The 15,064-nt window shown below is 41.5% G+C and overlaps 1 protein-coding gene across 4 annotated transcripts in view; it reads left to right on the top strand.

The window, feature by feature from the left end:
• SDK1 (sidekick cell adhesion molecule 1) overlaps nt 1-15,064 on the top strand; it is a 419,246-nt gene that overhangs the window by 309,806 nt on the left and 94,376 nt on the right. For all 4 annotated transcript variants that reach the window (XM_064461554.1, XM_064461553.1, XM_064461555.1 and 1 more), the window contains 4 exons: nt 1,035-1,227; nt 4,502-4,600; nt 9,440-9,631; nt 11,404-11,525. In XM_064461554.1, coding sequence (XP_064317624.1) covers nt 1,035-1,227; nt 4,502-4,600; nt 9,440-9,631; nt 11,404-11,525 — 606 coding nt within the window. The remainder of the gene's footprint in view (nt 1-1,034; nt 1,228-4,501; nt 4,601-9,439; nt 9,632-11,403; nt 11,526-15,064) is intronic.

Below are 15,064 nucleotides of genomic sequence, written 5' to 3'. Positions count from 1 at the left end.
GTTTATGAGCCTGAAATCAATACAAGTAGCACAATTTACACAGATACTGAGCAAGGCCTAGAATTTTAACGTGCTGGTGTTAGAGACAAGGTTAGGATTTCTGGACAAAATAAAAATTTCATAAGCACTTTAAAGCTTTAGACCCCTAAGCCGTTAAGGCAACTTCAAAAACTGTTTTAAAATTTCAAAGTCATTTGCCAAAAATGAATTTTTTAAGTCCTCATTTAGGTACCTTACACATAAGGTACTCCACTCTACAAAATATCAATCACCCAGAAGATCCACTGAGATGAATGAAACCTGGAAGAACTGAGCACATCTGACAAGCATGCTGCTTTAAACGCATGAAAATATCTTCAGGAGTCTAACTTTTGGGACCCAGGTGCTGAAAATTGTAGTAATCATCTTTACAACCATTTTCTATTCTTTCTGTAGTTCCAGAACCAGTTGAATCATTCACAGTTTGGATATCCCCAAACCACCAAACATTGCAAGGCTCTTCGCCTGTTAGGCAAGGCTGCTCAGTGGGATGCTGGGGGCTGGGGGAGGGGACCAAGGATTCCCGCCCCCCCGGCCCACTAACCTCCCTAGCTAGCGGGGTCTTTAAAGGAACCCTAAAATAAGATAAAGCATTTATCTCAGACTAGCACTGAAAGTCCTTTTCTTCCTTCCGCATCCTTTCAGCGGCAGAGATTGTCCAGGCTGGTCAGAGCAGCCCAGAGAGAGTCAAAACGACTGGTGTCATACAAATAATAATTCACAGTAATTTTGGCATTGTTCAGTAGCAGACACTGAGAATGGCAATACCTCCACGGTATCAGTAGATCCCCCATCACCAGCGAGTATTATACACATCCCTCCAGTTATCATAGTAACAGTGTTATATCCATCTGTTCAGCGTCAGAGCTGACAGTATTTTAACAGCATTGCTTGTATTTCAGAATCAGATTAAGATGGTTTTGGCAGCCAAGCATACTTTGATTCCAAATAGACACAACTTCTAATGAGAGCTCATCCACATTTAAATTTTCTAGCTTCTAGCGTGGCCAGTGGATGCTCCAGAGAGCGTGACTATGGTCACCATCGCTCCGGATTTTCACGGTGTTCATAGCGGCTGCATCACCAACCTGAAGAAATACACGACTTACTATACATCGGTTCTGTGTTTCACCACACCTGGCGATGGACCACGAAGCACACCCCACCTCCTGCGCACCCTTGAAGACAGTGAGTGTTCGGCACTGGTAGAGAATCTCGGTACTCGGGTTTTGTTTGGTTGGATATAAAAGCCAGAATTTTCAAATCTGGGCATTTAAAAGTGGACCTAGGCTTCGCAGTCAGTCTGCGATCTCTTGTTACGTTACTTTGCATCAGACAATGACCTCAGCCGGTTGTCCGTGTGTGTTCCTTCAGCCTGCGGGAAATGAATGATATTTGGTATTTTCTTCATTATGGACTAAACGCAGATGATTTTTTTTTTTTTTTTTTTTACGTTGGTCAGAGGCTGAAAGCTTCATAGTCTGATTCAGCTAACACACAACACGTTGTTTATGTCTGTGAGCCTTTATGGTCTTAAATCCACGCTCAGGCATCCCAATGCATATGAATTGATCTTCTTAGGAACTGAGCACTGGAACTTCCTCTGGAGGTCAACGATTAATTTACAATTGTTTCCTTTTCTTATTCAGTACATTGAAAATGTCTGTACCTATATTATATTGCAAGTGTTATATAAAACAATCAGGATCATAACAATGCAGTAGCTTTTATTCTGCAAAACTGGAGTCAGGATGAAATAAAACGAGCTGGATGGTTTAGCATATAAATTGTTTCCCACATCAGAAAATGTTTTGGCCTCTGTGGCCCCTTGGAAGTGTTTGCTCAAGACATATTTGGGACTAACAAGTCTAGCATCTGTCTGATGCAGATAACAACTAAATTGCAGTGGCCCTCGTAGCTAACTGTGTGTCCGCACTGGTCTTGGCTCTGGCCAGCGCATCTGTATCTTCCTGTCACAGAGCATCATAAACAGTGCTGCACATTTGCAGACCCAAATCAGAATAAGAAAGTGCCTAATACATCCATTAAGGTATTGTTTTTAGACATGCTACTTTGCCTTAATAGGGATCTTTTAGGCTATTCGATGTTCCCATAAAGAAAAATCTGATTATCATTAGTATTCACGGAAGTGAGGCTCAAAGTGCTAATCCGATTTTTCACGAGATATTCTTGAAAGAACATGAAGAAAATTAAACACTTTCCTATGGATTTTCCTTTTGCGGTTAGTCTCCTCCGTATGCTAGACCTGTGCCCTAAAAGCAGATTGTAGACTTAAACCTTTGCCTGTTAGAAGATCACAGAGACAGCAATTTCACTACCAGAAATCTGTGTGAACCATTAATGTGAAAGCGTACATGTTTATCTGGGGTTAAAGCAAAAGGCATGGAGGAAAGAGAACCATGCATTAGGTTCTTGTGTGTAGTATTAACTTTTTTGCCTGTTTTCCTAAGGAAATTAAGCTTTTGACAATGATGATTTGTAAATGTATTCGACTGTCTTTCTTAAGTCCATCTGTCTTTCTCCCTCCAACGACATTTGAACCCTGTGGCTAATTTCAGTGAGTACAGAGGAGTAAGAAACCAAAGATGAGAGACTCATAAGATTTCACAAAAATTAATCAGCTGGGAAGAGGAAAGAGACCATTAATATTTCTGCTGAAGGAAAGGCTGCAGAAATGAGCCTGAAAGACTTTGCGCAAAGTGGAAGAAAGGGCACGGTCAAGGCACTGGGAGTATCTCAGGGAGATGCTGGGATCACATGCCATTTTAAATACAAGAAAATTCCATCAAGAAACATAAAACAAGAGAAAGCCAGACTTGTATTTTGTAAAACATTTAAAACGTTTCTTGGTGTATGCAGCTGTATGCTACAAGGAGCTTCAGCAGTAGAGATGAGCAGGATTTTTTTTTTTTTTTTTTGATCCTTCAGAATTGCTTTCCTTGGTTTTTGTGGTGCCTGAGAAATTAAGTGCAGGATGGTATAATGCATCTTTGTGGAGAACTTGTTGAATCTAAGTTGCTTCAGGATTTATGTGGTGGGAAAAAAAGATTCAAAAGGACTGTCATCTGTGTTCTCAGGTGATAATTTTCTGTCTGTATAGCAAAGTTAGGCAACCCTTTAGAAAAAAAATAGTGCAAACGGATCTGTTTGCTGATGAACTGTAGGTCAAATAAAATCTGACATCCAGTCAGAAGCAATGTGTCCTGGCTTGAAGTAACCTGCACCTGTTTTTCATTATGACATTAAAATTGGACTGCAACTGCAGGAGCTAATTGGGGTGAAGCTTTGCGAGTATGCGGTTTGCATGTCTGCAGATCCATGGCCCCGAATAGTGCATAATTGCTGTGCTCTTGTTGGGCATTCCTGAGATCGCTACCAGATCAGCAATTCTTCCTGTAACGCTTTGACTACTAGATATCACAGAATGGAGTTGGAAATTTTCCTCACTAGGATTGCAGAATTGCAAACGTGGCTGTAGCCGACCTACTGGCAGGCCTTTTTTTTTATCATAGCTGGAGGGGAATGAGAAACTGGACTAAAGTGAAGAGGAAACAAAATATGAAATTGCAGACGAGAAATTGCCAACTGATGTCAGTGGAGCTGGAGGATACTCGGGCAGGGATCCAATGACAGAAGCACAGTGAATATAAAGTGAACAAAACCTCCTTTTTCCAGTACATCGATTGAAGACAGAACAGCAGTTGGATCAAAAATCAGTCAGGATGTCTTCCTCGAAGATCAAAATTGAGGGAGGATGGCATATTCTTGACAGTCATTCCATTTTATGCTCTTTCATTGCACACTAGGGAGCTGAAATTTTTAGAGCTCTTGAGCTACACCATAAAAATCCTTTAAAAGTTTCACACACTTGTATTCATTTTACAGAAGACAGTTGCCATTATGTTGGACATTTTTAGAGTTGTTTTGAGAGAATCTGTCCAAGTGGTATCTTGGTGACTGTCCTTGCTTTGACCTTGCATAGCCAAAAGGCTCCTTCCAGGTGAGGGGGGGGTTGGTGGTGTTGCTACAGACCTACAGCCAGATAAGCCACACACGGCAGCACGGGTAAATGTCACACACCGCCATTGAGGGAAAAGAGCAAATGCAGTCGCGTCCAGGATTGCCAGCTTGATGGTTCTAATTAGATTAGATCAAGAACAGAGGCAGAGAACAAGTTGTGTGCAAGTCTCCTGCTGCCTCTCTCTTCAGTTCTCTGCACAGTTAGGATGACGACTGGACAAAATAATTTATGTGGTGATAGCCAGAGTGCTTCTTAACACCTTGTGTTCTCCCCTCTCCCCTGCAGCTCTCACTGATGTTTCCAGCAGGCTTCCTTTGGCCCTGGCTCTGTTTTATTTCTTCAGCCCTAACCTTGCCACATGAATCAGATCAAAAGTACTCGGGGTTCTCCTGTTAACAGATTTCCTTTCCTGATTGCCAGAGCCAGGAGCGGTGGGACACCTGAGTTTCACCGAGATTCTGGACACATCTCTCAAGGTCAGCTGGCAAGAACCTGTAGAGAAAAATGGCATCATTACAGGCAAGTATCAGCTGCTATCCTGGTTATTTTTTTATTATTATTTTTTTAATTGTGTGTAGCATTGCAGTGAAAAAATTTTTGCGTAATAGAGCATTTAGGAAGAACTGGCTACTGCGAGCGCTGGTTTCCTGGTCCCTCTTTTGGGTAATTGAAATGTCAGCTAGGGCAAGTTATAGAAAGTATGGGTCCAATTACTGGCAGCTCATGATTGTGGTCACTGAAAAGGCAGCCTGTGTTAGAAATCACTCCCCGTGGAGTCTTGTTAAATCTTCCCTGACCTCCACCTGTGCTACTAAATTTCTGAAACTTTGTGAGACAGTGTTTGGCCTTTGCCCCAAAGGTGGGGGGTTCCTACGTGGAGTTTACAGCTGCAAAATCTGGATTGGCATTGCTAAGATTTGCAATCAAGAACAAGCTTGAAATCAGCGGTACCCTTCATCTGTGATCAAGTGGTCTGGCTGCGGACTGCGTGACAGCATTTGCATGTCATTACTTAATTTTGTATAAACCATCACAAGGGTTCAGAACTCTCTTGTTTCTCTTTGATGAGCTTGCCATTTGACAAGCTATTTATCTATTTGCTGAATGCCAGTGTAGATACAACATCAGCAACTTCATTATTTTTCATAAAGGAAGCTATAAATAGTTGAGAAAAACTCTAGTTCTTATCACAGAGGCAATATTGTTTTCAGATGGGAAACTATTACAGCTGCACAGGATGGCCATCCCACTTAACAAAGGCTTTCAAGGATTTGAAGTGCAAGAAAGCTCCCAAATTTTAAATTACTGGAGCTAAAAATCATAGCTGGAAAGGGAGAAGATAATTTCACATGCATCAAAACATTTTGTTTTGGGAGCATTGACACTGAAATGTTTAATTTAAAAAAAAAAGTTGTTATAATTTGTAAAAATTAAATACATTTTAGGAGTTGAAAAAGAAAAAAAAACCAACAGACTTTCTGGCCCCTGAATATTGAAATGTTATATCAGTCTAATTTCCTAAAGCATTTTAATTTTGACAGGTGTAATTATTTTGGTAGCACTTGCGCTTGACAGTGTTCTCTCTGTGTATCTATAACATGCACCATTTGTACGTGTGTCTTCCGTGCTGTTTATAGTATATGTGGTCCTCATGGAGATCATCTTGTGCCTTTATACCACAGTAACCTTCCTGAAATATGCATTGATTTAAGTGGTTTGAGAACAGAAACTACAGACTTCTGAAAGCAGAGCAGTATTTTTTCAGTGAAGATGCCCAGAGCCTTCAAGCCTAATTTATTAACTTTAGGTACCTAAATCCAAGTCTATCCGAGTAAGATGATGTTAAGCACACATTAGCAGCACTATGCTTAGCGTTGCAGAATTGCTTTACTAGAAACAAGCTGCTGCCTCCCAGAATGGGTTGAAACCTGGTGGAGCACAATGATGGACCGTGTTATATTTGGGGCAAGTTGTTTCAGACAGAATTAACCCACAAAGCTCTACTGTTCACAATGAAACACCAGTGTAAAAGCACCCAGCAAACTTTATAAGGAAAAAGAAATGCCCTTAATGATGCAAAATTGCATTAGGGCTAGGAGAAAAGAATAGCAAAATTGTTCGTGCCCTGAGTACCTCACAGGTTTATAGAGGGCTGCTCGGCGGTCTGAGCGCTTAGGGAGGCAATTCTTCTTCATTTCTGCTCGTTGATATCTTTACTGGACCTTCTTGTTCCATGCAGCAGAGCTGGGAGGAGGAAGGCACGGAGGGTGGTGCCCAGCAGCCAGCCTGCTCTGGGAAATTGCCCATTACTCTTGCTGTAAATTTCGGTATCTTCCTCGTTCTCTCAGTAAACAGTGATTTATGAGGACCTGGATGTAGACGGACAGTTTGTGATTGGGTGTACTGCTCTCTTGTAGAGAATTTACTCCAGATCAACAGAAAATTATTTCTGAAACTCCTCTGGTCATTAGTTTCCGTTAGGCAGCATTTTGTGGAGAGGGTGTAGAGCCAAAGCATACGGGAAGGCTCTGTGGCACCTTTCCTCTTCTCGCTCACACTGAAGCCAGAGGAAACACTTAGCCCAGGCCGGCTGGACTCCCCCGTGCGCATTTCTGGCAGCGGTCGCGTCTGCAAAACAGAGGGCGCATTTTCACCAGCCACATGGCCTACAGTTCTGCCCATCTGTCAGTCATTGTGGCTTAAGTGCTACTTGGGGGTACGGTGGATGCTGTTCCTTTCCTTCAGCATTTTTTCATCTATTTTTGTTATGCATGATTACGTTTGGTTTTGTGTCTGCTCGGGATGTATGTATTTTCTGCTTGCCTTTTTATATGACTGGAATTTAAATATACTTTCAAGAGTGAAATACCCAACAGTAAATGATGCCTCTTTCCTTTTCTTCAATTCACACGTGAACTCAGGATATTTTTGCTGGTGAACATTTTTTCAGTGAACAAATGCGTAGAGACTGTGTGCCTAATGGATGGGAAAGCTGGGTCTCGGCCCTATAATCACAAGGGATAAAACGTAAAATATTCAAAGAATAATCACCAACATTTCGTGCGTATCCAAAGCATATCTAGTTGGGAGAGAAGATATCTCAATCACTTAAGATTCCGTAGTGCATTGTAGATGAAACTTTCTATTTTTTGTAAGCAACAAATGGATAAGGAGAGCTTTAAAAGTCCCCAGCTTATCTCCTGGTTGTTTATGGCCTTGAGCAACCCGTTTTGTTTTATTCTGAGGTGATACTCCCTGATTCCCTCTACCAGCGCCACGTGTAGGGTTCAGAGCAGGCATCGCAGGGTCATCCCCAGCTCCCAGGCAGACAGATGAGCCGGAGCACGGCCTTTGCCCAGCTTCTGCTCCATCCCTGGCTGGGGACACAGCTGCTAGTTTTGTGTCCTCTGTTGGGAAGTGGGGAGAGGCACAACTGCACCTTCCTCAGACTCCTCATTCTCCCACCTTGCCCTGCCCAGAACAAATAGCAGCCACAGCTTTTGGAAGAAAGGAGGGTTTGTGACGGGCGTCCTGTTTGCAACTCCTTTGTGCCTCTTCACTGAGCATCAAATAGAGTGGACAGTCATCCCCTGCCTTTCTGTTCACCCTCTATTAATAAAGGCAATAGAGGCCTTAAATTTTGTCAACATCTTCACACAGATTATAATCTTGCCTGTACTACATAAACTCTGATCGCTGGTAAATGATTCTCAAGCCTTCTCAGAAAGCATCAAAATGCCACGGTGCCTCTGAGATATTGGTAAATTACTGACTTAATTAATTCCCGTCTGAAGCTTATTTAAACTGGCTCCAGAGGAGCATTCAGGAGTTTTTCCCTTTCCCCTAGGTAGTGCATAGTCAGACAAGCAGTTGTGGAGTAGCTGGAATTGTTGAATTCTCTTTATCACTGCCCCCTCACCTGAAACAAAATTCATGACTGTGTGAGTACTCTGAGCCCATTTTCATGCAAAATTAGGTTAACATGAATCAGCGATGGCAGCTAGCACCGGAGGAAGGATAACATCTCACACCGCTCAAACCCTTGCAGAAGTATTTGTCTCATCATGCTTTTAGTTCATGAGATGATATTTCCTTGTTGATCAATATCATAAGGTATTTTGCTACATCAATTTGTTTATGTTAATCTGCTTATCTTGTCTTTTTTTTAAAAGAAAAAATAAGGGGAAAAAACCTCAAGCCCCCCCAGGTGGTCTGAATTCCTCCTCTTAGGTGATGGGGAACAGGAGCCCCGTAGGGAGTTTCTCTAGCCAGCTTGCCTCGCGCATGGTTCGCTCAGCGGGGTTCCTTTCTGTTAGTCCTTTTCACTCACTTCCATTTCATAGGCATTCAGGAGCTGTGTGTATTCCCCTCCCCCAGTCAAATCACAAAGAAAGCTGCAATCAAGCAAACTTTTCCGGCATGCTCTCTAGAGACAGGCACAGTAAGGGTCAAATGGGTTCAAACGAGAATGAAGTGGGACTGGGCAGGAGGAGGACACGCAGGTTTGGAGGTAAAATTGAGGACATCAGACAGCAGAAAAGTTCTTGGAAGGCAAATGGTTATAAAAGTGATAAAAAGGAGAGTCTGGTTATGATAGGAGAATAATATGGAGGTCAGGGTGAGTGCAGTTTTGGACAATACATTGGCTACACTGTGGTTTTGAAAGAAAGGATAATGATTCACCCTGCTAAAGGATTTGTGCTAGGAGCAAGCAGTGGGGAGTAGAGGTTTTTCAGTTCCTGGAAGATTCCCACAATGTTCCTCCCTTATTGTTATTGTCGGATTTGTATTTCTAGATATACAGCAGTGAAGGTTACTTCAGCCTGGAAAGGGAGTAGCTCTACTAAGCACGTATAGATTTTTAATTAGACATTCTAGCTGGTGAGAAGATGTTTTATATTCTGGTGTTTCTTCCTATTCACTTTGCAGAGTTCACAAAATGAAAGTCCACCCTTCTGCAAGATTATCCCCAGGATTCCTAGCCATTTCATAGCAAGTGCTGTGTAGTCATAGAAAAAGAGACAGACTGTTGAGACTCCATGCTCTTCCCCATCTGTAATCTGACGGGCAGATGATACCCCATGGGGTACCTACATCAGCAGCTTGCTGGAAATAACAATAGTAGAAAAATAGTTGGGTATTTTAGCCAGTGTTTACTTCAACTTCTTTTTTTCTGCTTATAAAAGGTGACCATAATGAGGTAGAGCAGGAAACAAGTCATACCACCATTGACCACAAGCAAATCTTGCAGAAGCAGGAATTTGCCACTCTCTGGGTTACTGCAGAACTGTGCTTTAGAAGAAAATCTAGACCCCACCACTGCTACAGCCCCCTGACTTCTGCGTAATGGTTTTTCAGGGTACCAGATCTCCTGGGAGGTGTATGGCAGGAATGAATCCCGTCTTGCCCGCACGCTACCCAACACGACGCTGGAGTACAAGATCACGGGGCTGTCATCTCTCACCACCTACACAATCGAGGTGGCAGCTGTGACCGCAAAAGGGAGCGGATGGGTCACGTCCTCCACCATCTCTTCTGGTGTGCCCCCAGGTTGGTAAAACTCCATGAAACAAATGAAAATGGGCTGATTCTTCATGTTTCTGTGTTCCAAAAATCACAAATTACTTAGGTTCCATAACAATAAAAATGGTTTTGTTTATAAAGCATTGGAATTCTTTACCCCATAATTTAAATTTAATTTTTAGAACAGTTTAAAACATTAACATGAACACGCTTCCAAATTAAAATTACCAGGAAGTTGAGGCAGTTCAATACAAATACAAAAAAAAGTTGCAGGGGTGGCTGAAGGAGCAGAAAAAGTAATAAAGTGGATACAATACAGAATCTCTTGGCATTTACAAAGTAACGTAAGAGGAAAGCCTGAATCAATTCACAAGGTGTTGCTTTGGGAGAAAAATAGAGTCTGGATGCCGTTAAAAGGGAAAGGTTTTTCCATTTATAAGTACTATAGCTTACGTCACCTGTGAGAGGACACTTGTCTAATGAAACTAAAATCTTATTTACAACATCTGGGGGTTGTGGCCTGAGAAAGATTTGGGAGGAGGTACTGAATTGTCTGAGTTACTCTTCAGGCACCTGGGAATTTAGCTTTTTTTGCATTTTGTTTTTAAAATTCTGCACTCTTCCTGATCCAGTATAGAAAGCAAACTAAAAAGCCAGTTCTCACGTCAAACAAGCAGTTTCAGTTAATTAATAGGTGATAGAAGTAGAGTTTTCCAAAGTGGAGCAGTAGTGTACGTCACTGATGGTAATCCAGTTTTTCCCTTTTCTGGTATTTTTGAACTTGCCTTTCTTTTCCCTAATCATGGGTAATTGTGACAAGCTGTAGACTAGATCGATGCCATGCTCCCTGTTCTTAGCCAGATAACACCGTTATTCGATTTGCTCAGGGTTAGTTTATTGATCATAGTTCCCACAAATGTGAAGTAAGAATCAGGAAACATTCTGTATTCATGCATATGTGAAATATATGCCAAAAAGCTGCCCATTTTTTGCCTGTTACATTTGCGCATAGTACAACATTATGAATGATTACTGATTATAACACTAATTTCCATTACTTATGAATGCAGGTACTATTGGGAATTTATTCTAAACAATCTATATTTAATCTCTTTCCTGTGCTTGCTTTTGTTCGTAATTCAGATAATATTAAAAATGTAAATGCTGCTGTAAGCTTGACTGATGTGAGGCAAAGATCTGATTGGGGCTGCAGATTTTTCCCCATAGAAGGTCACCTTCTTTTTTTGCAGCAGAAATTTTTAACAATTCATCTACTTGATTCAGGTCTCAGAAATGCCCTCTAAAATCCATCTATTGTGGGTCAATATAAGAATTACAAAATCTTCCCCATACACTACCCAAAAATTTGAGTCTTTCTGTTGTTTAATATATTAAAGTTGAATGTACTTTAAGAAGTAAGTAAAAATTATTGTCATTTAGTTCTGGAGAAACAGAATTACAGTGGAATTAGGTGACTAAGCAAGTGACTTGGCAGATCTGGAGCTGCCACCACGCTGAGCCACCAAGCTTTGTCAGTTCTCTAAACGAGTAGCTGTAATTCTGTAGATGGGCTCTTTCTTTTCTTGTTTGATCTGTAAAAATGTGGTGCCTGCCCAGAGCAGCAGAAACAGGAATGCTGTACGTAATACTCTGCCAAAAAGAAAAAAAAACCCACAGCTATTTGCTAGATTATAATTGTTACGCAGGTATTTTGTATGCTGACACATTGAATGTCAACCTGTGTTGCTGGGCCCCAGACGAAGAGCATTTCCACCTCTCATTTGCATCTCTTTCTTCAGAACTCCCAGGTGCTCCGTCCAACCTGGTGATTTCCAACATCAGCCCTCGCTCTGCCACGCTTCAGTTCCGGCCAGGGTATGATGGCAAAACCTCCATCTCCAAGTGGATAGTTGAAGGCCAGGTATGTCGCTGACAAAAAGCTCTTAATGAAGTTCCTGAGGGGTTAAAATGGGTCTAAATAGCTAAACAGCAAATTGCTTTTTGGATTACAGTTTTTGTTTAACGTTGGATCGAATATCTTCAGTTAATGGCCTGGTGGTCGCTGTTCAGGGAGTCCTGGAAAGGTTGGAACGCAAGGGATCTCGAGAGGCTTAGCTGAGAAATGTCTGTGCAGTAGCCAGTGAGAAAAGGGCCGTATGAATGCTGTAACTTCTGTTCACAGGAACAAAAGAAAAATATGATCTATAATATATATATGTGAGCATGCTTATTCTTGAAATAACTGACATGGATTTTTGTAAAGCAGCTTTGCTTATGTTCAGAAGACGACCAGATGCAGCGTTAAGCAATACATACAGCAGAGCTTAAGTCCATCCATTTATTTTAAAAAGGATTTGAAACCTGTGTTAAGTGTATCTTCAAACCAGATGCAAACCTGGCATTATTATCTCATAGAGTCAGAAGTGTAGCAAGAATTGCACTGAACACTAAAGATACCGTTTTTCATGAGACGGAGTGTATTTTTCTATCTTGTAGTGGAATATACTGAGGTTTTCTATCCAGGCCTCTAAATACGAACAGGATGAATTCTCTTCTTCATCAGCTTTAAACAATATCCCTCTTTCTGCTGTCATTATGCCTTGGAGGAGTTATATATTCCTCATTTGTTCTCCTGACAGATGAGCTTTGCTTCTTCCTTTCCACCCACAGATCTTTATAAATAATATAATCTGTTTTTAAGACCAAATGTTGGACTTCTTAAATCACCGTCACCACTTAGACATGTTGATACAATCACTTCACTCGGTAATGAGATTGTTGTGAACAAGTTGGTACATTTTGTGCCGTTTATATACACATTATTGCACATTACAGAATTAAACATTGAAACCCTGTAATATGGTGGCTTGGCACATTATGAGAAGCATTTTTGTGCCGGAGCACCACATTGATATTGCTAGGAATTTGTTAATTCTGTGAGTTGCAGAACACTACTGAGGTGAAATAAATTTGAATGCTTTAATAAAATTTAATAATTACCATGAAGTTCATCTGCATCCTTGAAGAGCCCCGGGTACAAATAATCGTTGAAGGGTTCTTGGCGTTCAGGGAGGGACAGGAGGATCTTTCTCATTCACAAACCCTCATCGACATCTCCTGTGTTGCTAGAAAAGTCAAGGGGTTAGTGGTTCTGGGTCCAGGAATATTTGCTCCATTTGGGGAAGGGGACTCCTTTGCAGAGTCCGGGCAGTTCTTTTCACCACAGCTACCCTGCAAGTTTCTTCTGCGCCATACTTCACTGCTTAGCTTTGGCACAGCAAGAAATGTTGTTCCAAGTGGATTTAATTTAAAGAAAAAAATATTGCTCTCATGATTAACAAAAATCTTTTCAGGTATGCAGAAAAATTGGTGACTCCTTAAGGATACAGGAAATCCTGTTTCCAGGATGACAGCTGCATATAATCCTCTCTTCACAGCCCCTTTCTACCAGCCCTTCACTCAAAGTCTCTTCTCTCTTAAAGTGAAATTTCACAGGACCTTTAGCCAATCTAAACCAGAGCTCTCATTGTCCTCCTCCTGTTCCCTCTCCTCATACCCATTACTCTTACCAAGACTTCCTTACTCCTGCCTTCCGCATGCACTGATTCTGATGTGATCACACCCAGAGCTGCTGCAAGACTTGATCTAGCCAAGAACAAATGCGTTCCCTGCACAGGCTGTGTGTGTGATCGGAAGAGCAGCATTGCAAGGGGAGGGGATGAGAACATTGTAGTGGGAGCAGAGAGGAGGGCAGGAATGCCTCCATCCTGACTTGGATCTAAGCTGCTGTGGACCTGCCCTCTGGACTTCACAGGTTGTTCTGCCTACCTTTTAAAGACACACAAGCTTTCACAAAACGGCTGCCGGTGACACCTGTGTTCACTTATGCCTTTCATGTAGTCTGTTCTAAGCAGTGGTATGTCTGTGCTGGGATGCAGACTACTGTTGCAACATCTGTATTTTAGCAGAGACAACCATAATTGTTCCTTAGGACTACGTTAGATGGAAGGGCAGTGGTTATACCCAACCTACAACAGTATTTTCTAAACAGAAATATAGGGAGGACTTTTTCCTCTAGATCTTTCATTCACCGGCCCATGGACAGCTTTTAATAGCCCTGTTAAGTGTTTCATGCCTCAGCATTAAATTAAAAGCCACTTAAGGTATGGTTTTGCATACCGTGATTTTAAAACAGGTGGTATAGCAGAGTGATAGGGATCCCATTGAACTATAAAGCACTAATCTATATGTTCTAGTGTGCTTTAATCAGTTGAATGAGAGAATAAAGATTCTGTCCAAGCAGGTACAGGGACTGCATCTCCATCCATTTGCGTATTTTTTGAACATTAGCCTTTCTGAAAGCTTGCAGCAAGGTGCAGAGTAGCTGAAAACAGCTAATAGCTTGGGAAAAAAAAAATATGTTGCAGTTTACTAAAGACCTTGTACAGCGTGATCGCTCCTGGAAGGAGGAGAACTAGGTCAGTGTCCCCACGTGTCGGTTCCCTCTGGGCTGTACTTCTGCTGTCGGTGGGTTCATGACAAAGCATGACCAACAAGCACATGGTACTGTCATGCACTTCGTCTCTGCCCCCCTCTGTACAGCTGGGTGAGAGCTTTGCATTGGACATCCCTTACACAGTGTGTCTTCTCTTCCATCTCTACTGGGAACTTACCCTTTACTCTGAACATCTGAGTCCCTACAGACAAACTATATTCGCACACACAAACAAGCTGCCACCAACATATTTTTCTTCTTTGTTCCTTTATGTGGCGCAAAGCTTCCTTGATAAGGGCAGGCCTAGAAAATGTTCCAAGTATTCCATTTTGGCTAAGTGCCATTTTTGAAGCCTGATACTTCATGAACAATTTGGATGAAAAACACAGCTGGGAATTCCAGTTGACATGAGATTTTGTACATCTGGCCTTAACTTCTGTTTTTTGTGCTGAGGTGTAAATTCACAGGAGCCACTGTGGAGTTAATTCTCAATTATGGCAATGAACATGAGAATCAGGTCTTCAAGATTGTAGTGTTGGTAGGTACTGAAATATCAAGTGTTAAAAATCCCATTTCTGTGTTTCTAGTGAAGCTACGTTCTGTACTTCTGAAGGGATTTCTTAAAAATCACTAGGCTGTTTCTTTTCCGTCGTTACATCTAGACTCAAAGGGCTGGAGGAAACTAAATTTCCAAACAGGGAACTACAAAAAAGTACTAATACCATTTAAAAATATTTCTAACATTGTTTTTCCATTATGTACAGTATAATTAAAGAGAAGAGCAATATATGTAATTTAAAAGTTCTGCTGACACTTGTTCAGAAGGATCAGCAGTAACTGTCATGTGGCATCGACACTCACAGGTAATATTTCATCCCCAAAGAATTTCAGTAAATCCTTCCAAACATCCAGTACTCTCAGATGCAGCTAGAGTATATATTGTCAACATTTTTTTTCTGGCAATT

This window comes from Phalacrocorax carbo, chromosome 10 (genome assembly GCF_963921805.1).
Source record: "Phalacrocorax carbo chromosome 10, bPhaCar2.1, whole genome shotgun sequence".
In the NCBI taxonomy this organism is placed as follows: Eukaryota; Metazoa; Chordata; class Aves; order Suliformes; family Phalacrocoracidae; genus Phalacrocorax; species Phalacrocorax carbo.
Note: the sequence above shows the minus strand (reverse complement) of the source record. Positions and strands in the feature narration are given on the sequence as shown.